Source organism: Cavia porcellus, unplaced genomic scaffold (assembly GCF_034190915.1).
Source record: "Cavia porcellus strain 051 isolate PalLab524CR breed Dunkin Hartley unplaced genomic scaffold, mCavPor4.1 scaffold_4, whole genome shotgun sequence".
In the NCBI taxonomy this organism is placed as follows: Eukaryota; Metazoa; Chordata; class Mammalia; order Rodentia; family Caviidae; genus Cavia; species Cavia porcellus.
In genome coordinates, this window is record NW_026947487.1 from 105,271,762 (window position 1) to 105,299,370 (window position 27,609).

At 37.6% G+C, this 27,609-nt stretch overlaps 1 protein-coding gene across 1 annotated transcript in view; it reads left to right on the forward strand.

The window, feature by feature from the left end:
* Hydin (HYDIN axonemal central pair apparatus protein) overlaps positions 1–27,609 on the forward strand; it is a 411,964-nt gene that overhangs the window by 137,410 nt on the left and 246,945 nt on the right. The window contains exons 11-12 of the mRNA XM_023565963.2: positions 15,836–15,954; positions 22,597–22,820. Coding sequence (XP_023421731.2) covers positions 15,836–15,954; positions 22,597–22,820 — 343 coding nt within the window. The remainder of the gene's footprint in view (positions 1–15,835; positions 15,955–22,596; positions 22,821–27,609) is intronic.

The window sequence follows — 27,609 nt, forward strand, 5'->3', positions numbered from 1 at the left end:
TACAAATGCGTACACATTCTAACAAATCACAGTACAGGAAACACTCTTACTGACACCAAGACCAGTAATTGAGTATCTCAGCCCCCTGGAAGCCATTGTGTGTCCCTTCCCAGTCACCTCCCTCTCACAGCCCAGCTCCCCGTCACTCTCCTGTTCTTTAGGAGCATCATTTCCTTGATCTAATTCATAGTTTTTACCCCTACGTATGCACTCTTAAGTAATACAATTAAGTATGTTTTGAAGCATACCTGACTGGAATCAGTCTGAGTGTCCCATCCATATGGAGAGCCTCCAGCATATGGGGGTCAGTCTTGAGTGTCAAGGGAAGAGGCCTCCTCAGGGAAAGTGATCCTTGAAGTACTTGTTAGTCAAGTTAAAAAAAAAAAAACCAACAGAGGCAGTGCATGTCAAGTCTGGAAACACCTTGTAAAAATACATAGAGAAATACTGTGAAAAATACATTGCAACAGCATGAAATGACAAGGACATCCAAGTACTTAGGATGTGGCTGCTGGCGTGCAGAAGACAGAGAAGGGGATCCAGTTCATGGAGCGCTGCCCTCAAAAGCCAGACTGACAGCCCTGGACTGGAGGCCAATTGCAGTTGGGAACTGCTAAGGAGATCTAAGCAGGGGACTAGCTTACTCAGGTCTGAATATGAGAAATATAATTTCACTAAGGTCGTTTCAGTTTCAATCTGAAACTGGACAATTTTCTACATTTCAAGTCATCAGATTTACTTGGAGTTAAATCTTTTTGTTAGCTATTTATAAAGACTTGCTCATGGCTTGATCTGAATCTTGAAATCTTTCATATAACCAAATCAAAACGATCTTATTTTTTAAAGACACAAAGAGAGAAAAACAAAAATTTAATAAAAAGTCAACACAAAGAGAAGCTACATGTTTTTGTTTTGGGTCACTCTATGGGAACTTCAAAAGGGAAGCAACACTTTCTGATTTAAACTGTGACATGCCTTGCTAAATATCATGGTTCATGGATACTGCAGAGTCGAGTGTGTAGCAGTAGCCTGATGGAAATGATTCCAGAAGCATCTGCTCCCTTTCAAGACCTACTTGACATAAAACCTCACTGTTCATCCTTCATTGTATACATTGTAAAAAGAAAACATCTGAATTTTTAGAACAGTTTGGGACTTTTGATTTTTATCTTCATTAAATTAAAAGACAGAGACTGAACTAGTTTTAAGAAAACTAGATCATCTCAATTATTCAAACTCTCAGGTTTTCAGAGCAAAAAGTAGTACTCTACATACAGGTAGACTTTCTTTCAGAATTCCTCGGATGGCATCCTCATAATAAAATGAAGTGTCTTAGTTCTGTGAATAAGAAATTGTTTTTTCATCACCTATTTCATTGCCAACTGGGAGATTCTGAAGTTTAAAAACAAAAGATAGATTAATTGCCAGGCGTAGAGGTGCACACCTGTAATCCCAGCACTCTGGAGGCTGAGACAGGAGAATAGTTGCAAGTTCGAGACCAACCTAGGCTACGAAGTGAGCTCAAGGCCAGCGTGAACTGCATAGCTAGACCCAGTCTCCAAAAAAAGATTAATTATATTTTCCATTATCAAATATTTTAAATGTTGATAATAATACACAAATATATACTTATATATAGTTCAGATTTAAGAACACTCGAACGAATGTCAAGTACACCTATGCTTTGGGACACGAAGGTCAGAATCATAAATTGTTCAATTCTTTGTGTAAATGCAATGAGTCTTAGTAATAATAACAACTGTTAAATCAATTAGTCAATTTGATCAAAGTTTTCATGGGATAAGTAAATGAACTAGGATGCCTAGAAAATTCAGGAAAAAAAACCAAGAATAATATAGAAGACTAGCCTCACCCCTTATTAAAACTTACTAAAATTTATAGTAAATACCATTGTGTGGTTCCAAAACATGCAAGAAACTACTTATTAGCTCAATATTCTTCCCTTCATCCTTACCAAAATCACCTTCATTGTCACTGTTAACATGCCCTAATCTGCTAAATCATACCAAAACTCCATATCTCCCAATGTACATGATATGGAAGCCAAATATAATTCCTGATTTCTTTCTCTCTTTGTGCCCTTTATCTATTGCACATAACAGACCTCCCTCGATTTAGCAGCTTAAACCACTTAGCAATCCTTTATTAGGATCCAAGATCAGCAGTTTGGCCAAGGCTCAGCAAACGTAGGTCCACATTTCTCCACATGGCATCGGCAGGAGCAGTTTAAGAGGGAGGCTGATGGCAATTTACAGCTCTCCTCCCTCCTACATCTGGAGCGATTCATTCTGGCTGGTGGCAAGGTCCTCACCTGGAGCCGTTGGCCAGAGCCTCTGTCGGTGGCCTCTCCATGTGGCTACTTGCTCTCTCACAGTGTGAACAGTGAACAAAATTGTTGACATGAGAAATCTACTGCAGGCTAACTCATTTCTTTAACATTCTCTGTCTTTTCTCTAAGATTGATACTGTATTTAAAAATTACCTCATGCTTTGATGTTCCACAGTTTCATTGTGATAGCTTTGCTGTTTTTATCTTGCCTAGTATTTCATATACTTCTTTGAATTAAAAAATTTTCATCAAGTCTAGAAAATGCACAGCCAATATCTCTTCAATGTCGTTTCCTTCTGTCATGGTTTAGATCTAAAATGTCCCTCCAAAGTCTCATGTTTAGAGGTGGAGCTTTTGGAAGGTGACTGGATCATAAAGCCAATCACTTCATCTATAAGCTGATCTGTTGGTGAGATCATAATCTAACGACATTACTGGGAAGTAATGAAAACATGAGAGTTTGGAGCCTCGTTAAAGGGAGCAGATTGTGAGGACCTGACTTTAGGGACTATGTCTTGTCCTTAGCCCCTTCCTCTCTGGCTCTTTTACCCTCACTCTGTTCCCTGGTTTCTGTGAAGGAAGCACTTTGCTCTGCCACCCGTGTCTTCCATGATATTCTGCTTTACCTCAGGTCCAAAGCAGTGGAACCACCCATTGGTGGCTTGAAACTTCTGAGACATAAGCTCAAACAAATCTTTCCTCTTCAAAGTTTTTCTCAGGTATTTCGTCATACCAATGAAAAACTGACAATATGCTCTCATTATCTAACTTTTCTTTTGGATAGATGTCTTTTTATGGAATGACTATGTCTCATAACTTCTTTACATTTCTAATCTCTTGCCTATTTCTGATGGATTCTGACTGTTTTTATAAGATGTCTAATGGACTAATTCTTCCTTCAACACTGTCTACTCTTTGGTGTATTCATCTATTGTTATTTTGTGAAATTGTTTTTGCTTTTAGAAGTTATGCATAGTTTTAATATTTCCATTTCTTCATTTACCATTTCAAGGATTTTTAAGAATGCTATGCTAGTTCCAGTAAGAGTTTTTTATTATCTCAAAAACTGGCAGTGATAACTCATGTTTTTTTTTTAAAGAGAAAAAAATTCCAGAAAAACCAAGAAGCAAGCAAACCAAAAAATAACAACAACAAAAGCAAACTGACAGCAACAACAACAAAAAAAAAACAACAATAGTGATAAAGGATTTCAAAACAAGATGATAGAAACTTAAGAATGGTTGTTACATTGCATATGGTTATCTTCAAAATAGTTTCTCAGGTTACTAGATACAGGAATAAAACAGAACAGTAAAACAGAACAAAACATTGGATTTCAAAAACAAGACCGAAAAAAATCCCCCACACTTGCTATAATGCACATTGTTATCCTCTAAATAGATGCTCAAACTACCAGCTTCAAGACTACGAAAGTCAGTCAAACAATACAAGCATTACATTGTTTTGTTTTGTTTTACTTTACTTACTATCATCTTAGCCTGAGTTCTTCCAAATCAGCCAGTTGCTTCCTGGGGGAAGGGAAGCATATTGTTCTTGTCTCTCAGCCCGCACACCGGCTAGTTCACAGGAAGGCCTGCGGTGGCTTCTTGATTCTCCTCCCAGCCTTCGAGGCTGCCTAGCTCATGTTTCTGGTGACCACTTCTCTCATAATGGATTGTTTGTTTAGGTGGTTTGACATGTTTATATTATGACTCATTTTTAGCATAGGTACCAAATTATGAAACTGCTTCCTCAAAGAAATACAGTATTTTATGTGTTTTGCCGAAGGTCTATGGTTTTTATTTGCTCAGCGTCTGATTCTTGCACCTATCAGACAGTGTACATTTGGATTGCAAACCCATGCCTGGACTTTGATTTCTCCTAAGAGCCTGTTTTCCTATTCAGAGTGCTAGCTAAAAGCTGAGATTGATTTCTGCTTCCCTAGGCCAGTTTTTTGGAAATTGGTAGCCTTTGCAGGGTCTTGGATTCATGCAAAGATCTTAGTTTAATGATCTGTTCTTAGATGAGAACAAGACCATATCTTCTCTTTCTGTATCGGGTTAAAACTGGAGCGACTGTACTATAAGGTCTGAATGTATTCTACGAGTTTCTGGGTCTTCTTTGGGTTACCTTGCTAGTTTATTATGCTAGCCAAATTCTATTTTTATTCCTAAAACTTGGTGTTTTCATTCCTTTATTTTAGGCCTAGGTAAATACTAAAAGTGTATATTTACCATATTTTAATCTGATTTTTTTTCTTTTCTATTTGGAGTGGAAGAATGGATTGAGTCAGCTGACTTTGCCACATTGTCAGAAGTTAATGTAGTTAACAATTCTCAGATGTTTCTCAAAGTAATGTCCTGAGAGACTGCATCAGAAACATTCTGGCTGCTCATTAAAAATGTAGGCTCTTAGATTTCATCTATGTTTTATTGAAGCAAATCTATGGAAGTAATACTAGAGAATATTCATTTTAAATGAGAACTGAAAATCAAGTAGTTGTAGGTTAGAGGATTCAAATAGAGAGAAACCAACTGTATTTCTATGTATTGATAATAAGCAATGGGAAATTGGTTTTTTTTGTTGTTTATTTTTGGAGTTTTTTTGTTTTTTGTTTTTTGTCTTTTTCGGTACCAGGAATCGAACTCACAACCACACACTTGCAAGGAAGGCGCTTATGCCACTGAGCTAAATCCCCAGCCCCAATCAATGGGAAACTGAAATTTTAAAAAGCAGTATCACTTACAATAGCCTTAAGAACTATGAAACACAGGTAATTTGACAAAAAGTACACATGACTTGCATACTGAAAACTATGAAACATTGATGAGAGAATTTGACAACCTAAACAAAGGAGAAAATTTATATTGGACAGAAGTTGGTAAATTCAATATTGTTAAAATGTCATTTTTCCTTATTCATCTATAGATCTAATGCAATCAAAATTAAAATCTCAGCTGCTTTTTAAAAATAGAAATCAACAAGATAGTTCTAAAATTCCTATGGAATTTTTCTGCAGAACACCCAGATTAGTTAAAACAACTTTAGCAAAGAAGAACCAACTTAGAGAATCATTAGTATCTGATGTCAAGACAATGTTTAAACTATAGTAATCAAGATAATCTAGGACAATCTCCCTATCTAAAACTTGTTACCTTAAACACATTTTTATGTGGTTCACTTTTTACCATATAAGATAATGTTTACAAATTTAGGAATTAGGATGTGCATATCTTTGGAGGCTGCTATTCAGCCTATTCTTCTATACAGATTTCTGGTGAACTCTTTATACTGACAGTTCAAATTTCCTTCCTGATAATCAAAATAATTCTCTGTCATAAATCAAGTTTATGAAATAGTTACATATAATGTATATAAATATAAAGGCTTTCACATATTAATCTCATTTAAGCCTCTTGATAACTGAGTACTGTAGGCTGGGATACTGCATTGTTTTTAAATAAGGCATATCAGACTTGAAAACTTAGGTGAGTTGCCTATAGTGACTCTGAATCCAAGATTTGAATTCCATGTTTGTAATGCATCCTATCCCAACTGAGCCATCCCACCCCATAAAAATACATGGTTTTATGAAATGGCACAACCTATGTTCCATTAGTATAACTGTTAGAGATCATCATCACATTCCAGCTCACCAAACACTCCACCCGCATTCTCCTAAGACATTTAGAAATATGGATATAACAACCCATCAAATATTTCTGTGTAATATAAAACATTTTAAACACATACATCATGTATAAGTTTATTGTTGTATATACTGGTTTGTAGTAAGTAAAAATGCTGGAAAATATTAGATACAAATTACATTCTTTCTATACTTCTGTGACTATAACTGTAATATAAACAACAAAATAACATAAAGGTTCAAAAAATACCATTTAAATTGGTCCCTCATTGGCAGTTGTCTGGGGACTTAATAGAAACAAACTCTGGGACCAAGAAGGACTGAACTATCAGGGGAAATGTGGGAAAATGAGCCAACCATGCACAGCAGGTTTTAAACAAGGAAAACATGAGACAAATCTGTCTTCTCGAATAGTCAAAATTGGGCTGTAGCACACATACATTTTAATATTAAACATTTTTGTGAAGCTGTGGATTTAGCTCAGTGGCATAAGCGCCTGCCTTGCAAGCAGGCAGTCGTGAGTTCGATCCCTGGTACTGATAAAAATGAAAAAGACAAAAAAAATTTTTTTGCTTATCCATATGTACATATATATTATAGGATTGTTTTCACTTAATGAATTTTAGGTCAATTTATGTAATTATTATTATTAAATGTGAAAATTTTTATAGTAACAATTGAGGTTCCAAGAAATACTCATGCATTAAACAATTTGTGCACACAAACACAATGAAGTGCTTTAGTTAACATCTGAGCAATTTTTTCTTCTTTAATTTGTACTGAAACAACACAAAATGATACAGATATTCCTCCTTTAACAACCTATCTACTTAATGACTATCAGATTTACCAATTCCCTGCCCTGACTTACAATCCTATTTTTTGTACATTTCTGTGCATCTCCTTGATAGAGCCTCAGTATCTTTTTTGTACAGTACAACTTGTTTATACAGTACTATAATTGGTGATTGTAGAGTGCAGAACAGTACTATAGGTTTATGGTCTGTTACACATTCAAGTACTGCATGTAAGAGTTATGCAAATAAAAGCAACATCATCAAATTAGAGTTTCCTTTGGCTATGTCTTTGTTCTGAACATTACAACGTGTATACTACATGTAATTCCTCACTTAGGTACCAATTTATTTATAACCAAATCACAAGAACAGAATATCTGAGAAAACCAACTTAAAGGGAAAAAGATTTAGTTTGTCTCCTGATTTTAGAGGTTTCAGCCCGAAATATGCTGGTTCCAGTGTTTCTGGCTTTGTGGTAATGACAGCCCAGCATGACAGAAGACAGCTGCTCATTTAGGGCAGTCAGGTACCAGAGAGAGCAAGAAGAGAGCCGGACAGGAAGGGGCCAAGGACAGGACCCACCCTGCAGAGTCACACCGTTAGAGAGTTACTGCCTCCAGGTGGGTCCCACTTCCCAGGAGCCATTCCGCTGGGAGCTCACCAGTGATGAGATTAGCAGACTCATGCCCCGCTCACCTGTGTAGGTCCCACCTCTGAACACTGCTGCATTGGAAAATCAAGCCCTAATACCTGAGCCTTTGGGGGCTACTTCCTATTAGAATTATAATAAATATATAAGTAAGATGTAAAGGATAACAGGAATCTATGTAAACATAAACCTGCCACCCACATTAAGAAATAGGAATTCCCAGCATTTGTAAAGGTTGATCTATGTTCTTCTTTTCTCTGTTTAGAGATGAATATGCATTTTAAATTGTGTCTGTAAATCATTTGCTTGATTTTCTTTATATTGTTTTTATAGCCACATGTGCATACGCATCTTAACTATGAATGATTTGTTTTTGCATGTTTAAAAATGTTATACTTGCTTTTTCTGAGATTTACTTGTGGCATGTGTGTGAGTATGCATTGTGGTTTTTTTATATTCTATTGCTAAAAGGACAAAATTCCACTCCTGATGGAATTGTGCTGCTTGTACTTTAATGCTGTTTTACTGTTTAAAATGATGCTCTTGTGAACACTCATGAACACGTTTCCTGGTATAGTGGCATCTGTGGAGTACAAACGATGCACATCTCAGGTTCACTGTCTGATCAGACTTCTCCAAAGGGCTTGTGCCAATTTTCTCTCCCACCCGCAGGATGTGAGTGTGCATGATTTTATTCCATAACTTTATCTTCTCTTTGTATTGATCAGTTTTTAAGTTTTTAGTAGGTGCGAGTGAAATCTTACTGTGGTTTCAATTAGTATTTCCACAGTTATGAACTTCTTGATGTCACAGAAAATAGCGTGTTGTATTGAATGGTCATATTCTAGTCTATTTCCTATGAAATTAGTGCTTCCCCTTTGTCATTTTCTATTACATTGTGTTTGTCTGATTGACTCAGCATAGTTCTTGAAATATTCTAACACTAACTCTTTGATTTTACATGTGTAGCAGTTTGTGTTTTATTATTTCATAATGGGTTATGGTGACTTTCATGTTTGTTTTCCTTCAATTCCTTTGTTAAGAGAAAAAAACACAGAAAAGAAAAACAAAAAACAAGAGGGACAAACAACAATCACAGCAACAAAATATCCAAACCAATAACAATATGGGCTTTTAAACAAGATGATAGGAATTTAACAATGGTTGTTATATTGCATAATGTTATCTTCAAAAGAGTTGCTTAGATTACCAAATATGGTGATTTTAGTGAACAAAGTCCCTTATTTTAAATGCAATTGAATTTCACACTTACAGTTTGCATACTTTGTATTATTCAAAATCACTTTCTCTGCACCAAGCTAAAAAAGCTGTTCTTCTATATCGTCCTCTAAAGTGTCCTTATAGTTTACTGGCTTACCATCACATTTAAGAAATTAAGTTGTTTTTTTTTTGAAGAGCGGAGTTAAGGAATCTCATTTGTTTCCTGTGGCTGCTGTAACAAGTTGCCACAAATTTGGTGGCTTAAAACAACAAACATTTACCTTGGATAATTCCAGAGGTGCAGAGTCCAAACTCAATTTGACTGAGTTAAAGCAAAGTATTAGCAGGGCTGGTTTCTTCTGGAGATTTCTGGGCAAGATCTATTCTGTGTTTGTTATAGCTTCTAAAACTGCCAATGTTTCTTGGCTTACCTCCCCATTATTCCTGTCTGCTTACATCATTATATTGTCTTTTCCTCTTCTGTATCAAAAGTCCTTCAGCCTTCCACTCAAGGATATTCATTATTATTTTTAGAGCTCAGTAGTAATCTAGGATAATCTTCCCATCTAAAAATCCTTACCTCAATCACCTTAATTTTTATATATATAAAGTGATATTTATGGATTCACAAATTAGGCTGGATATCACAAATGGATATCTTTGGGGGCCATTACTCAGGATATCATGGACACTACTCAGGGGTTCATTTGTTTTAGCTCCTTATACTACATAGTCTGTCTTTCCTCACTAATATTCATGCCCAGCTCTGTCATATGTCAAATTCACACGTGTGTGCATCTGTTTTTATTTCTCTATTGTATTCCCTCTGTGATTTACATCTTTGGCCATACTACGTTATCTTAATTCCAATAGCTTTATGATAAATGTATAAATCCCCCAAAAATATTTCTCTTAAAATGTATTTGTTATCAAACCTTCAATTTTACATTTAAATTTTAGAGTCAACCCATCAAATTCTTCTGGGATTTTGCTTAGCAGAGCTCTGAAATTATAAATATAGATCAACTGGGGAAAATCAGCATCTTCATGATATCAAATCTTTGTTTTCAAGAATACTGTATATCTAGTTCTCCATTTATTTGCATCATTGTTAATGTCTTTCTATAAAATTTTACTAACTTCCCCCTGCTGGTCTTCAGCATACAGAGTCCACCAAAAAAATACACAATTCAGGAAAAAGAAAATTTGTATAAATATTTTAATACTGAATTGACTGAGACATCATGAGGTTAATGCAAGTTACTTTGGTCTCTATAATTTCAAGACATTCTCAAGATGGTAGCCACTAGCTTCCAGACAGTTATTAGTATGGCAAACTGCTGCTTGGGTAACCTTGGTCAATGACATTGCTGCACATACATTTTCAATATCTTCTGTAAGGGCCATCAAAGAAGTGGGTTTTCTGTAATATACAACATCCATAATAACATCATCTGCTGAAAAAGCATCACACTATTTTTCTTTTCCCAAGGTGCATATACTTCTTTTTGGTGGACTCTATTTTGTTGATTCATTTCTTGGTACTTTATGTTCTTATAGATGTTATAAATAGTATCCTGAGAACTAAATTTTTATTGTTATTGAGCATAGAAATGCAGTTGGCTTTTCAGAATTGATCTGGTAACCCCCAAAGTTACTCCATCTTATTAATTTTTAAAAAATACGTGTTTATATATCCTTTTGGATTTTCCAGGTAGAGTCCTAAAATAAGAGATAATAGTGCCAGTTTGTTCGTATTTCTACTTTTCCCCTCTTTTTCTTATCTTGCTGCATAGGGATAAGTATAATATTGAACATTTATGGTATCTTGGCTGGTATCTTAATCTGTTTGCATTGCTGTAATAAAATACCATAGACTAGATGGTTTATAAGCAACAGAAAATATCCCTCGCAGTTCTGGAAGCTAGGAAGACTAATTTCCAGGTGCCAGCTGATTTAGGGACTGGTGAAGGTTCATTTCTCATAGTGCCATTATGGTTTGGATCTTTAAGGCCCATATGTCAAACGCTTGGACATCAGCTTGTGGTGATTATTGGAAGTGGTGGAACTTGTAAGAGACAGGATCTAGTTGAAGGATGTCAGGTTGCTGGGGACTCTCTTAAAGGAGATACTGGGCCCCTGCCCCTCTTGCTTCCTGGCCACCATGAATTGAAGCATCCTCCCCTATCACATGCTCATGCTGTGATGTACTGTTCTGCTACAGGCCCAAAACAACCAGAGACTAAAACCTCTGAAGCTGTAAGCCAAAATAAGCCCTTTCTTCATCAAAAGTGATTTATCTGTTATTTTTTTCCATAACAGAAAGCCACAAAACAGTGCCTTTTGGCTAAGTTCTTACCCCATAGAAGATGTAGACAAGCCTCTGCAGGTTTTTTTATAAAGACGCTAATCCTATTAATGAAACCCCACCCTCTATCAAATCACCTCCTCCAACACTCCCCTTCTTAAAACCGTCACTTTGGGATTAGAGTTTCACCACATTAGAAGTTGAGGGTTTTGGGGACACATTTAGACCATAACAGATGGCAAGTGTTCAAAAGCCCATAGTTTGCATTTTCTGGTATTTAATGCAATGAAGCTATTGCATTCGGGGATTTCAGACTCTGAAGGGGCTCTGTAGAGTATCTCTCCTCTTGAGTATGGAACCAGTATACTATAATCATAGATGAGAAATTGCTTCATTTTTTAAAATACTTTTTACCATTTTGCTTCTTTAATAAGGAATATGTCCTTGGATCTTAGAAGTTCTTTTATGCTTGTCCATCTTGCTGCCTCTTGCCAAGATAAGAAAAAATATCTGCTTAGAAAATCTTGTAGAGAAATAACATTTATAATGTAACCTTAAAATTTAGATGAACTCTTAGAAAAACAAGGCTAATTATTTCCTGTACTCCCATTCTATCCTGGCTAGGGGAAGTGGCTAGCTACAAGCAAGGTGCTCCTTTAAAGTAATTAATAATTCTCAAAGAAACATTGGCATACTGCTTTATTATAGCACATCTCCATTTTTTTAAACGAAGGCAGTCAAGGTAACAGATGGAGAAAGTTTTAGGCCTGACAGTTATAAATAGTCCTGCAATTTATTTCATGATAGATTTGCAGTTCTCTTTCTTTGCCATTCTGAAAGTTGGACCTCAATCAAAATGCATTTTTCTTGACCAAAGAGTAAAAAAATGTTGCAATGGATTAAAACTTAAAATAATGAAATAGAGTGACAATGTGTGGTCCTTCTGGGAGTTTTACATTATTCGAAACTGTTGTTGCCCTAACACCTGATCTTTAGAGGAACTTCTTTTCCAGGGATCAGATGGAGTAGGGAAACCTTCTGAATAAATCAACTGTCCCACGTATAATTATCCTTGTCACTAGCGATCTAAATAATCTTGCCGAATGACCACTATGTTGCCAAGCACTAAATGGAGCAAAAGGACAATATTCTTGTCTTTAAAAGGGCAGCATGAGGAGAAAGCATTAAAGACCCAGAAGCTAAATAGCAATACAACACAGTGGGACATAAAATATCACAGGCATAATGACAATAATGAATTATAACTATCATTTTGTTGTTCCATATTGGCTGTAACACTGATCTAACAAAGCATCAAAAATATTTTGAATATTCCATATGTTGCATACAGAACAAATATATTCTCTTTTTCCTTAAAGAAAGTTAGATTTAAATGATAGAAATATGAGGAAAACCATCAAACTATCAAGTATTTTCAAGAGTGCTAATATTCCCACTGCTGAGGTCGATATGGAGAAACAAGGACCTTTAAGTACTATCGATATTTTTGTGTAACTAGCACAATCATTTGGGAAGGCAATATGGCTATAGCCATCAAATTGTCACATGTGCATTCTTTTGTTCTGGAAATTCTACTTCCAATAATGATGGACTATGTTATTTGGATTCTTTCTGTCTCCCTCTCCCTTCCATCTCCCCCTCCATCTTTCCCTATCTCTTTTTCCCTGTCTCTAAAAAACTAGAAAAGATAGGCAAAGTATTTTTAAATAAATGTTTGTTCTGATTAGCATTCAATCAACAAATAACCAAGCATATTAGGAGGAAAGACTAAGACAGTGAAAATTATAGGGCCAAGATCCAGAAGAAGGAAATAAAGACCATCAGACTTTGGGGCCCCTTTATTCTTAAAAGCACCACCTTTTTGGTAGAAATTGCAGAGTTTGAATGGTTGGTCAGTGTATGGAAGAAAGTACAGATATTCGTTCATGAGCTATCCAAGAAGTAAAAATCACCCAGGCTTCAGAGTGGGGCCCAGTGAACTAGGACCTTGATGTGCCCCAGCCTTCACAAAGCCTGATGCTTAGCTCTGAATCAGTTTTCACTTATTGATTTAAGTAAGTTTTTCTCCCCTGAAGTTCCAAAAATATTTAATCCCTAATCTCCTAAAATGTTTATTATTTATTAGGAATTATCTCTTCTTTTTTATATTTAGGATAGTACTAGACACATACCCTTCTTGGGAGAATGAAAAAATAGTAATGCAAATGATATTCTGCAGGCTTAATTCTCTAGCAAAATCTTAGTTGAGAACCCTGAACTTGAGTTCCCTGGAATTGTAAATACCCCCAAGATACCAATCAGAAGCTAGGGGAAGATATCTCCTTAGGCCTTCAAATCACCTCTATCATTTTTATATATACTGATTAGCATACCAAGCATATAAGGAGCTAAGGTAAAGTGATAGAAAAATCAAGACAAACAGTAGAAACAAACCCATTAAAGCATAAAATAGAATTGGAACAGATTTTTAAAATGTTTTTATCAGACAAAATTAAGCAGATACCTGGAAACTATTAAAAAATTAATGGAAAGCCTAGAGCTCAAAAGTTATAATAACAAATGAAGAACTCTGTGGATGAATTTAACAACCTCTTGAGTATAGCGAGAGATAGATTTTAGAAATTAGATAAATCAAAAAATATGTGAAAATACTAAAGCACATGAAGACAAAATACAGAAAGAGCATAAGGATCTGATGGAATGCAGCAAAAGTGTGATGTGCATGTGTGTGTGTGTGGAGAGGAAGAGGGAGACAGAAAGACAGACAAAGAGCAGAAAGACAGAGAAACAGAGAGGGGAAACATTTCAAGAGATAATGCCAGAAACTTTCTAAAACTGACATCAGGCACAGATTTGCCTACCAATAACTGCTATCCCAAAAAGGATAAATACGACCATGTCTAAGAACATCGTGTTAAAACTTTTGAAAGCCAAAAACATAAAGGAGTGTGAAAACAAGACCCATCATTTCAAGTGAGCAATAAGACTATTAGTTGACTCCACAGCAGAAATAGTCGAATAATATAGTATCTTCAAATTACTTGAAGAAAATATAGGAAAATTATTCGTGGATAAATGTTCAGGAATAGTGGTAGTGAAAAGTTGAAAGCCACTTAAATGTCTAGTAGATTTAAAAACAGCTATTTGTCTACCTTGTAACCACTAAGAAAGATAGATACTTAGGTAATAATATATTAAAATATCTCAAATATATTTTAAGTGAATAAGTATATAAAATCAAGTGTAGTATGTAGTCTCATTTATGTTAACATTACTTTGATATAATTAAGCATAGAAGATAGGAGGCAAAATGTTAACAGAAGTTATATTTGTGTAGACTTATGAGCATTTTCACGTACTGTGTAATTTTTAAATAATGAATATGTGTTATATAATGAAGATAGTTCCATTTAAAAAAAAAAAAAAGCAAACCATAAAACCAGTTGGTTATGTGCTCTGGGTTTACCCTGAGTCCATTGTGCATATATTGTAGCAGATGCTGTTAAGTGCATTCCATTATCTCCACACAGAACAAATGCTGCAAAGTAAGGGTTCAGGTAAGAATCCCTAGACCCGGATCACTAATACTCTAGATCTTCCTAAACCTAGAGAAGTCAGTGTCAACAGTACCCTATGGTGATGGCTCTCATTTCATGAGAAGCATTAAGCAGGGATCACCCTTCTCCGATCTAGAGAAATCACCTTCCTCTATAAGAAACTTCAGAATAATGTTATAAATTGGGTTAATGTTTTAGTATCTGATTTTTAATTTACCCGCAATAATGGTATGCATATATTGGATTCAGTGTGACATTTTGATATATGTATAATGTAATGATCTAACCAAATTATATATTAAGCACTTCCAACATTTATAATTTCTTTGTGTTGAGAATAATTCAAAATCCTCTCTGCTAGCTATTTTAAAATTTGGGAAATTATTGCCTACTCTGATTTTCCTACTGTGCAATGAAACACTACAACTTAATCCTAACTATATTTTTGTACCTATTAACCAACCTTCCTCGTTCATCCCTTGCCCCAACCCTTCTCAGATTCTGATAGTCAGTTTGTCTTAGTTACTTTTCTCATTGCTGAGACAAAACACCCAACATCCAAAGTCAAAAGAGGAAAGCTTTATTGTGCTCCACAGTTTTTGAGGCTTCAGTTGATAGTTGTCTGGCTCCAAGATAGGCTGGTGGAAAGGCATCACAGAGGAAAACCAGTTCATGGCAGGTAGAAGGCAGCGAAACAGCAGAGTATCAAATGCTAATCAGCAAGTGGCAACAGCGGCCCTCTTTCTGTCCCTTTTACATTTTATCCAGGCTGTCCACACTTAGGCCAGGTAGCGCTCACACCCACTGTGTGCGCAGGTGGTACCCTTAATCCTAGCATCAAACCATGAATAAATCCTGGCATCACACACCCTAGATCCAGCCAACTCCAAAAAGCCCTGTCTTTGACCTCATAAGGCTTTTGGAAGAAATCTAGACACAAGCAATAACACTATTGTACTGTCTACTTCTATGCAATCAACTTTTTAAGCTTCCACACATGGGTTAGAACATCAAGTATTTGTCTTTCTATGCCTGAAGGTTAAGTTTTTTAATTGTCTTTTTTCTGTTAAAGTGTCAGTCTAAATTGCAATATAGGTTGTTCCCTGAAAGTAAGAATCTAGCCGTCTTCCTGTTCCTAAAGATAAGTCTTCAATATTAGTTAAATTGCGGTTCCCTCTGTGCAGTTCAGGCAGCTGTATAAGAATCTTGACTAACAAGCTGTGGGTAATTTGAAGTAATAAAGTGCACAGTTTGGGGTAATAAAGTCTGAATTATTTTTAAAGGCCGAGAGATCCGTCTCCCGCTCCGAATCAAAGGGGAAGGAATGGGACCTAAGATTCACTTCAACTTCGAATTGTTGGATATTGGGAAAGTTTTCATCGGATCCATACATTGTTACGAGGTGAGTGCCAGAATTGTTCATCGAGGCTTCCAGCATTATTTGGTTTTTAAAATTCATTTTATTTTACATGTTTTAACTCGATAGAAAAATTGTCAAATCACAACTATTTGCCATTATTCAATCTGATTCAGACCCCAAAATGCTGACTCCCGTGTCACTGAGAGGAACAATTTTCCCATTCTCACTGGCTCCCTTTAACTTGAATAGAAGTTAAAAAGCATCAAAGCCATCATTTAATTGATTCTATCCTCTTCATTTTGTAGGTCTCAAAGGGGGAAACCATAAATACATCTCCCCATCTGTTCAGCACTTTGTTCTCTCAAAACATAAATCTTACAGACCAGAGACAACTCTACATTTTCTAGAATATCCTAATGAGGATAGATGTTTTCATACTTCCAAATTTTCTCCAAATACCCTCATCTCCAATCCATGTTTCAAAACCCAGCCATCACGGTTTTTGGAGGAGACCTCCCTGCTTTGTCCTGCCAATTAAATGGGAAATAGAAATTTACAAGCTGTTTTTCAGGCTCAAAGTCACCCTAATGTCAGCTCATCAGTATCTATCTGGGACACTGTTTTGCTCTGTATCAATTGCATATTATTGAACTAGTAGCTTTAGCTACTAATTGGACTTTTGCTTGAGGATTTTCTCTAATTGTGCATGCTAGTACTTCTATAGACATAATAAAAGCAATTATTTAATAAATGACAAATATCTATCAGGTTCTGTGTTCATTGTGTGTGCATGTCTGTGTCTGTGCCTGTGTGTGTTTGTGTATGTGTGTAATTTCTAATCCATACAAAACTATGAAAGGTAGGCTTTATTATACCTATTTTAAATGCAAAACATAAGGCTGTAGATGTTAGTACTATCCACAACATTGTCCTTTATGTGTGCTAAGACACTGCTATTGCTTTGACATAAATTCACTCATTAATTTAGTCCTCACAAAATCCGTATCAGGTAGCTACAATTACTGTTCCCATTTTATAGCTGAGTAAGATGAGGCTTACATAAGCTCTTCTAGTTATAGTAGTGTTATACAAATCCAGAGCAAAAGCTCAGCACTACTCTCCTCCAGCAGACTCCTTCCTTCTACTCAGCCACTCCATCCAGGTGTCCTAAAGACTGCAGCCTCATCTGCAATGATGCTGGCAGAAGAGGAAAGAACATTCAGTAATGTGCATGGGATTTTTTTTATTTTGAAGATAATAAAACCAAAAGAAATGAAATAGAATAGAGACAATCAAAACAAAACAACAAACGTGATACAAGACTTCAAAACAAAATAAAAGGAAACCAACAGTGGCTATCATGATGACTCTTGCTATCTTCAAAATAACTTCCTGTACCATCAGGCACAATAAAATCAAACAAAACAGGGAAGAATAAAACCAATCAAACTTAAAAAATGAAAGCAACATAGGACTTCAAAACAAGACAGGAATATAAATGTGGCTATCATAATTCATCTTGTATCTTCAAAGTAGCTGTTTATACCATCAAATACAATAAAATCTAGCTGTTTATACTACCATCAAATACAATAAAATCAGACAAAACAAAATAGAATAGTCAATCAAAACAAAATAATGAACATGATGCAGGCTTCAAAAAAAGATAAAAAGAAATCAATAATGGCTAGCATAATGCAGGCTTCAAGACAAGATAAAAAGAAATCAATAATGGCTAGCATAGTGCTTCTTATTATTCAAAATAACTGTGCATACCATCAGACATAATAAAATTTTAAAAAAAGATCAGAATAAAACCAATCAAAGCAAAACAATGAAAGCAATACAGGACTTCAAAGCAAAACAATAGGAATCCAACAGTGGCTACCATACTGCATCTTGGTATCTTCAAAGTAGCTGCTTATATTGTCAGATATAATAAAATCAAACAAAACAAAATAGAGTAAAATCAATCAAAAGAAAACAAAGCAATAACGGGCTTCAAAACAAGATAATTGGAAATCAATAATGGCTACTGTAATATATTTTGTTATTTTTGAAATAGCTGTCCATGCCATCAACTATCATAAAATCAAAAACAAGAGAACAGAATGAAACCAAGATAAACAGAACAATGAAAACAATACAGGGTTTCAAAACAGGACATAGATTAATAATGGCCACTGCCTTCCCCCTCTAGACATCTCCTCCCTTTTCACCTCACAACATCTATTATGCACTTTGGATTCCACTAACTCTTTTAGTTTTTTTTTTAGTAGGGAGACAACAGGATGTTCAGCCATGTTACTCTGAACCATTTCACCAATGAGCATGATCTCAAGCTGTATCCATTTACCTACAAGAGCCTAGAATCTTGATTATTATATGTCTGAGTGTAGATTTATTTTGGTTGTGGCTAGCTGGAGTTCTATACGCCTCACTTATCTCTATATAACATTTTTTACTATGTTTGAGAAGCTTTCTGCTATTACTTCTGTAAATAGGATTTTAATGTGATTTGTGTTGAGCCCTGCTTTTTTCCTGACACCTATTATTCTTGTTATTTTGCTTTGCATTGTCTTGAAGTTGTTGAATTGTTATTTCCTAGTTCCTTATTATTTTTAAGAGATCTTTTCTTTGACAATTGCAAACTACACATCTGTCTTCAAGGTCTAAAAGTCCATCTTCAGTTTCTTTCAAGTGGTTTTGCCAACTTTTAGTGGCGTTTTTAATTTCCTGGATATCTCTTTGAATCTGTTTCATGCATTCTAAATCTCTCTTATACTGTTCATTCATGGTTTCCCTCGTTTTCCTATGCTCGTCTACTTGTTATCTATATCTTCTTTAGAGGTGCTTAGCAATTCTTTTATTATGTTTTTCATTTCACCTTTTACCTGAGATACTATTTCTGTTCTAATTTCTTTTATAGCCTTGTGAAGTTGTCTCTTTACTTCAGTTGCCATCACTTCATAAACTTCAGGTGTTTAACTCCTGATCGCTTCCATGTTCTCATCTCCTGGGTTTCATCTGCTTGGGTTGGGGTCCAGGGACTGCTTTTTGCTGCTGCTGCTTTTTCTTCTTCTTCTTCTTCTTCTTCTTCTTCTTCTTCTTCTTCTTCTTCTTCTTCTTCTTCTTCTTCTTCTTCTTCTTCTTCTTCTTCTTCCTTCTCCTCCTCTTCTTCCTCCTCTTCCTCTTCTTCTTCTCTTTCTCCTTCTCCTTCTCCTCCTCCTCCTCTTCCTTCTTTTCCTTCTCCTCCTCTTCCTCCTCCTCTTCCTCCTCCTCTTCCTCCTCCTCTTCCTCCTCCTCCTCCTCCTTCTTCTTCTTGACATTTTCTTGAGTTCTTCCAAACAAGCAGGCAGTGGGCTCCCACATACTTCCCACGTTTGCTAAAATTTCTCCAGAGCATGACTGTTTGGTTCTCCTGGGTTCCCCTGACCAGTTCTGGCTATGAGTATCCGATGGTGGCCACTAGGTGTGCTAATGTAGAGCCAGCTGCCGTTTTCCCCAGCCCATGCTGGCTACCTGGGACAGAAGCATCTGGAGAGCTGCTGGAGTGTCCATAGGGGCAGGGCCAGCTGCTGCCTCCCCACTGAACTGGCTACCTTCAGGCAGTGTCTTCCAATGGCTGCTGAAGTGTTCAAGGGGGCAGGGCTGCTTCTCTACAGAGCTGGTTACCTGTGAGCAGTGTCTTTAGATGGCTGCTGGAGTGCTCAAAGGGGCCCGTGCATGAGACTTTCATAGGAGGTGGGCGCTGCACTTCCATTCACACTGCATTATCTGTGTATGGCTGCAAAGGATGCTGGGAGTGTACTCTAGCATCCTCAGCACAGCAGAGGGGAACGTAGGTTCAGGTTGGAGCAAACCTGACTCTCAGAGCAAGCCTGATAACAGAGGCCTTAAGTGTCTTGGCCAGTCACACAGCTTACAAATGTTGTGATCCCTGGGTCACTGATAGCCTCTGTCCTGTGCTGGCAGTGGAAGGCCCTTTGAAGGATCTTTGGATTCTTCAGGCTCTTGGTGGTCCATCTTCCATCCTGGGAAAATCTGGCCAACTCAGCTCTCAGCATGGAGACAATGTCCTTCATTCCCACATTCACTGAGGTTAACTGTGGCCTCATGGAGTGATGTAAAATGTAAACAAATGTTAATGCCCTGAGGAGATACAGTATACACAGCAACACAACCTGAATGAAGAAACCAGTCTCATGACTCACGAAATGAAAAGCAGCACAGTACCTACTGCATCATTCTACGTTTCACCTGAGAAAAGAATGCGATACTTCTTATTAATTGATACCCTTTCTGTATTGTATCCAGAGTGAATTTTCATTACATCTCAGATTGTACTTTGCAGATGCCGTATCAGAAAAGGACCTTTAGTTCTGATACAAAATGGATAGAGTTTTTCTGAGTGTAATAATAATTTCTCACAAAGTTAACAGACGTGAACGTTAAGTCACTTCCCATCCTCCCAGGTTTTAACAGCAAAGTAGAGTCAGCTGAGGTATTCAGTGAGGTGATGCATCAGACTGGACAGTTTGGAGAGCCGAGCGGTGGCAGGGAAGGGCACAGTAAGATGCCTGTTCTGGGAATATTTTGCACTCTCTGCGTATTTAGTGCTGATGCCTCATTGCATCTCTCTTTCAATTTATTACGTTACCTACTTGAGACAAATTTGAATAACTAGCTATTCCCCTTAGTCATTGCTGAGCTTAGCAGATACCGAAAGAATAAACTATAACCCCAAGAGAACATGCATTTCCCAGTATAATTAACAAGGAAAACAAATGGGAGGTGACGTTCTATTATCAATGTCCCCACCCTTCAGGAGTTAGACCACAAGGGTAAGAATATTAGCAGCAATCAGAAAGCCTCGGAATCATGTCCCAAATGATTTTTGGATTCTGTACTCATAAATAGGTACTTCTTCAGCAGGAGTAGGAGAATGGCATACATGTTATTGAAAATGGAGGAACTAACACTGTACAAAAAATTGGGGTAAGATATTCCTGTTAAGCACCACCCTTCCAAAAAAAAAAGAGCAAACACATACAGAGGCACCTTGATGAATGAGGGGCCTTCAGGTTACCACTAATGCCTTTACATTGCATGAGTTACCACTAGCATTTGTCATTTGCTTCTTAAGCACAGGTAAATTATGCTTGGCATTAAGGATAGAAGTAAAAGTCATTATCGCTTATCACTGTTATTTGCCTGGTACTACTATAAAATTGCCTAAACAAGTAAATTTAATCTTGAAGCAGTATGACAAGTTACTGGTACAAATGGGGAAACAGGCACAGAGAAATCACGGGTTGTCTAAGGTCACGTAGCTCGTCAGTCAACGGCACAGCTGGTGTTCAAGCCCAGGCAGTTTTGCTCCAGAGTCGCCGGCCATAATCACTTTTCTATGTGGCCTCTTTAAAAGAGATAAAGGAAGGAAAAAAAAGAGAAATGAAGGGAAAGCACAATCCAGAGTAGCAGGGAAATGCAAAGTGAGGGAAATGGGAGCTAAGCATTTAAAAAGTGCGTCAAACAGCAAGCAGCCTCTATTTAGGTGTCTGCTCTGGTGCACTGGCCATCTTGCCTTGGCTGACGTGAGTCTTCCTCTGCAGAGGCCTCTTAGTTTCTCTCCTCCCTGTGCTCTCTTTGCGAGGCAGCCTGAGCCCCTGAACTGAATCTCCTCAGCCTTGCTCAGACCCCATTCCCTCAGCCACCGTGCCCTCTTCCCTGCTGACAACAAGCTTCACTTTGTGGGTGCTTCCTGTAGGCAGGGCCTTGCGTGTGCCTCATCTCGTTAAATATGATGCCCTCAGTGGCCTCTAAAATACCTCCCTACTTCTTTGTCACTCCCACCCTCAAAACAAGGAATTTAAAGTAGGCGACCACTATTTCCTCCGCGCCCACCCACTCCCTAAACATTTGTCCTCTGCATCCTGCAATCATACTGCAGTGCAGTCACCCTCTTCTTCAGGGTCAGGAATGACGTCTAAGTGTTTTTTAAAAAACACAAACACCTCTATTACCTTTTCTCAGAGCTGACCTCTGTCCACACTGGCCCTCCTCTGGGAATCCTCTCCCCTCAACTTCTAGCTTCTGGGCATGCAGTTCACATTCCTGCTAACCCCTGCCTGTCTTCAGTGCTGTAGCTACAGGCTGAGGGAGCCCTTATAAAACAAAAGGCAATGCTTTTCGCCCTTCTGGATGTGAGGACAGCACTGGCAAGGAATGGACATGGTATCTTTGGAAGCCAGGACCAAACAATGCACCTGATGCAGAGTCAGTATATGAATGGGGAAGACAGAGACAGGAGCAGCAGATGAAGACTACACGTGGGAGTTCTGAGTGTCAGGCAGGAGCTGCGTATACATACGCGCGTACCCAGACAAATGCGTGCATGCACAAACAGACACACGCACGCACACACACACACCTCATATGAACAATACTGTGGTGCCAGAAAATTAGCAGACTAACTTCATTTTAAAGAGGACACTAAAAACATAGGCTTACTTTTGGGCTAGGAAGTCCTATCTTCAGACATTCAAGATATGAGAGTTTTCATTTCCTCCAAGAAGTTTCGTTTGGGTTCCAAGTATGGTGTTAAATAATGTAGCCACTTACTTACATGCAAATTGATCACAGATCCCTTGACCTTTCCCTCTTTGCCTTTTACTGATACAGGCTGTACTGTCCAACAAAGGCAGCATCGATGCCCTCTTCAATGTGATCCCTCCAACGTCGGCTTTGGGAGCCTGCTTTGTTTTCAGTCCCAAAGAAGGCATCATCGAACCAAGCGGAGTCCAAGCTGTCCAGATCTCATTCAGTTCTGGCATCCTGGGGCACTTTGAAGAAGAGTTCCTGATCAATGTTAACGGGGCACCTGAGCCTGTGAAACTGACCATTAGGTAAGGCACAGTTAGGACAAACGTGAAGCGGAAGTTTTTATCCACAGCTCTCTTGATCATGACTTCGATGTCTGTAACAATCTCTATTGATATGAATACCTCAGGATAATAGAGCCTGTTAAATTGCCACAGCATTTCCCTCATGGACACGTGTTACTTATTGTACTATAGATACAGATACTATTTGGGGCTAGTTCCTCTAGGTTTTAAACTTATAATCCAATGATGATGAACCTTTTACAGACTGACTGCCCAGACTGCAACCCAGAACTCACTTATTTACAGCAAAATGCCAAACACTGCAGTTTGGAAACAACTCATACGTTAACAATCTCTTATCGTAAAAAGAATAAGATCAAATAACATGCATACCTTAGGTGCACCACCACTTTTTTTTTTAGTCATTGCAAAATATAAATTTATTTTTAATGTTCTTTGAGATATGTGTTTGAATCTTTGTTCATCTGAAATTTTAACAAGAAATTTTTTTATTATTTAAAGATAAAAAACATGAAGAAAAAGGGTAGAAATAATACAGAATTACAGAAAAATAAACAGTAAGAAATCACTAGTTGATAAGTTACATATTGTTATCTTAAAAATAGATGTTCAGGTTACAAAATTAAAGCATACAAAGTGACATTCATATAGTAACACTGCCAACAGTTCTGCTCAATGATCCAACAAAAACTTAGTAATATGGTTATCAGTCCTACACACTTGTTTTTTTATCTTAAAGAGGGTAAGATTAAATGTATCAAAACAGAACAAAAACAGTTCATAAAGAAACAATTTAAAGAAATACAGATTTCAAAGCAAGTCCACTGGAGATCTTCACTGTCTATCTTATTGTCTCTAGTTTTCTTCCAAATAGTTGTCCCCATCTTCACACACATTGAATACATACTGCATATTATAGAACTAATCAAATCATTACAGGATGATGAAGGCTTTTTAGGTCTTCAAGATCTGACATTTGGGAAGTCAATAATGACTACCACAATGTCTCTCATTCTCTTCGTAGTGGCTATCCTTATCTTTACGTATGCTGAAACTGAATTTAAGAGACTAGACTAATATTACTCTGAACAGTGAATAATAGTATTGCTAGGTTTTATATCATAATGCTACAGAATTAGCATCGGGTTTCTTAGTGTCTCTTCTTCTTCAGAGTATCTGTACATTACATTGTGCATTATATAACTGTTCCTGTAAATAGTTTAAAAAATTCTTCCCATCTGTGAATTTCTACATGTATATCTATCCTCTCTATATTACAGGGAAAAACATCATAACAAGACAACAAAACAAATTCCTAGAAAAACATGCAATGAAAAAGACACATAAGACCACAATATTAGGTGATCTACCATAGTTACTATGCTTTCTCTTGTTATCTTCAACTGACTTGTCCACATCATCAGGCTCAATATAGTTAACCATAGTATTACATAGCTATTTTTATAAAAACACAACTTTGAAAACATTGTAGGACTTGAAAGCGGTTAATAATCAAAACCGATATGGAGATCTTTTATATCTTGTCATCTTCAGAGTAGTTGCCTCTACTTTTAGACTTGATACTATCAAGCATACCAAATTCAAATAAAATCAGCCAAGGCAAAACTGCTGTCTAACAAACCAGATTCAAATAAGATCAGTCATAGTAAGACAATGTAAGCAATACAGGGTTTCAATTTTAGATAATAGGAAATTAAGAATAGTTACCATTGTATAACCTGCTATTTTTGGTTTAGATGTCTGTGCCCTCAAATCTGATATGATTGCACAGACCAGAACAAAATAAAATCAAACCAGACAGACTACTGTGACTTTTAAATCCTGATACACTATTAACAATGTCCTCTGCCTTCCTTTTTTAGGCTATTTTTCACCTTTCCCCTTCTCAGGATGCTTTGTATGTTTTGAGTCTCACTAGCCCCTTTAGTTTTTAGATTAGGGAGCCAGCCCGTTTTCTACCTGAGTGTGACTGGACTTTCTACCCCTGAGCTTGATCTTGAGCTGTACTCCTTTACTCACTAAAGTCATAGGGTTTTCCTTCCTTCCAGCTGTGTAGTTCTACACTGTGCAAAAGTGTCATAGCTTTCCAGTCTATCTGTGGCTGCTGGATGAGTTGTCCCTATTTCTCTCTGGTTTCCTGTCGCATAGAGCTTTGCTTTCTCATCTTTGACTTTCAGTTTATTAACCCTCCTTCGGGTTGAATGTATTTCCCATTCAGAGCATCTCGATGGAGCCTGTCTCCTAATCTACTCTGCCTGGTTTTTTTTTAGTATATCAAGGATATCTATATTAAAGAATATAGCTTACCGTCTCTGCCTCATGTCTGCTACTCCACTTTACTGCTATAATTTGTCCACCTTACTCCCTCATTCCACTGTCTGCACCATTCATTGAGGCCTCTCTGCCACTGTTGCTGGAATCCTGGTATCCCTTCCTCTCTCTCTCTCTGGAGTGTCCTTCAGCACTCTCTGCAGGGTTGGGTTGGTGGCCATGAACTCCCACAGTTCCTCCTTGTCTTGGAAATATCTTGTTTCTCCATTAATTTTGAGAGAGATTTTTTCAGGGTACATCAGTCTTGGTTGCAAATTATTTTCTTTCAGGGCTTGGAGTATTTCCCCCCAGGTTCTTCTCGATTTGAGAGTTTGTGTTGATAAGTCTGTTGTTATTTTGATAATTTTTCCATTTTAGGTAATCTGCTTCTTTTCCCTGGCTGCTTTTAGTATTCTGTTCTTTTGGTGAATTTCTGGAATCTTGATTATTATATGTCTGGGTGTAGATCTGTTTTGGTTGTAGGTGGCTGGAGTTCTGTGTGCCTCATTTATCTGAATATCTTTCTTTTTCCTATGCTTGGAAAGTTTTCCTTTAATATATATGTGAATATCTTTGTATTCATTTATGGTTACTCCTGCTTCCTCATTCACGTGCTTTATTCTTTTTTTTTTTTTTTTTTTTTTGTCTTTTTCGTTTTTACCGGTACCAGGACACGTGCTTTATTCTTAAGTTATGTATCGTTTTGTCATCTTCTAGCCTTTGAATTGTTTCTTTCTGGTTCCTCATTATTTTTAAGAGGTCTTTTCTTTGGCGATCATATATCATAAATCTCTCTTCAAGGTTCAAAAGGCTAACGTTAGTTTCTGTCAAAGCATTTTGCCAGTTTTCAATGGAGTTTTTCATTTCCTAGTAATTTCTTTGGATCTGTTTCATGTATTCTAGGTTATGTTAAAATTCTTCATCAAAGGTTTCTCTTTCTTTTCTGATTTTCTGTGTTCTTCCATCTGTGTGCTCTTGGGCAAGACTTATCATTTCTTTAATTAATCCTTTTATGTCTTGCCTCACTTGGATCAGAAGTACAGTTTTAAATTCATCTATGAGGGATGAAGGTATTTCTTTATGTCCGCTGATGCTGTGTCTAGTATTGGATGGTTACTGCACTGGTTCTCTCTTCTGTATTTACTTCTCTTGGGCTTATTTTCCCAGGTTCAGCAGCTGGAGACTATTTTTTATTTCTATCTCTTGTCATGTTGCTGGTTTCTTTCAGACTGGTGTGTCCTGGGGGTCTCTGGCCCTCTCCCTATTGCTTAGGGTCTTTCTGAAGCCTGCTGACTGGGGTTTTGCTGCCCTCCCAATTTGCTGTTATCTGAGGTACATGCAGGAATGCAGGGATGGTGCAGGCTAGCCTTGAGCCTCTGTGCCAGTCATTCCACAAGTTAGGCTGTACCTTGTGGACATCACAGAGTCGCAACAATTTTGTACCTGCTTATTGGATCCCAACCAGAGGCGTATTTCAGCCCTAGAAGACCCTGCCAGTTCTCTCTGCACCAGGGGCACCTGACTGATGTCCCGTGGCACCGGACTCTGCCCAACTCCAAGATGTCCTCCACCAGTCCTCTCTGTGTCACTGACACCGCCGCGGCACTGGGCTGTGCCCAATTCCAAGATGTCCTCCAGCCAGCAACAGCAGCCGTGGGACCCAATCACTAGCACTCACCGGGAATCAAAGCAGTTCTTCCTCTTGGCTCCACTGCACACTGCGCCGCATGTCTTCACTGCATTCCCAGCACAGCACGGATTGGTCAAAAAACTGCACGGTGTCCGGCTTCAGAGCCCAGGAGCTTCTCAGAGTCTCCTCCGGCGCAGCCAGATGGCTCTGGCTGCTTCATGGGGCCCCAGGTCCCAATTTCCAGCAGTTGCGGAGAACCAATATAGCTCTTCCCCTTGGATCCACTGCTCACTGCACCGCGTCCTCCCATTAAGGGCCCGGGATCGCCAACTCCCGTTATCGGCAGCTGCAGTCTCAACGCATCCTTGGATCCTCCAGGTGTGCCTAGTACAGTGCAGAACGGGTCTCAATGAGCACGTTGGGCTTCAGCTCTCCACCCGCTCTTTTCCTTCCTCTTCCTAGTTTTATTTTTCCCTTTGGCTACCACCTTGATTAATAAGAATCATTACCCATTCATCTGGCCCTCCCCATGTTGTCATATTCTAGCATCTGATCTGATTTCTCCGCAGAGACTCTGAATCCAGCCCCCTAGCAAGCTGCCATTTTTTTCTCCCTCCACCACCACTGTTATAAACTAAAAATTTAAATGTGCATTTCTAACTACTGTCCATTTAGGATGTTTCAAGAAAATAAGTTATTATAGTAGTACCTGAATAAAATCATCTTCTTGTCTAAGCTTTTGCTGTTATCACAAGTTTTCTAAGCTTTTATCTTTTATTATTGTTTTGGGAAAATTCTTTAAATTATCTTAATTACCTAATTTTTACA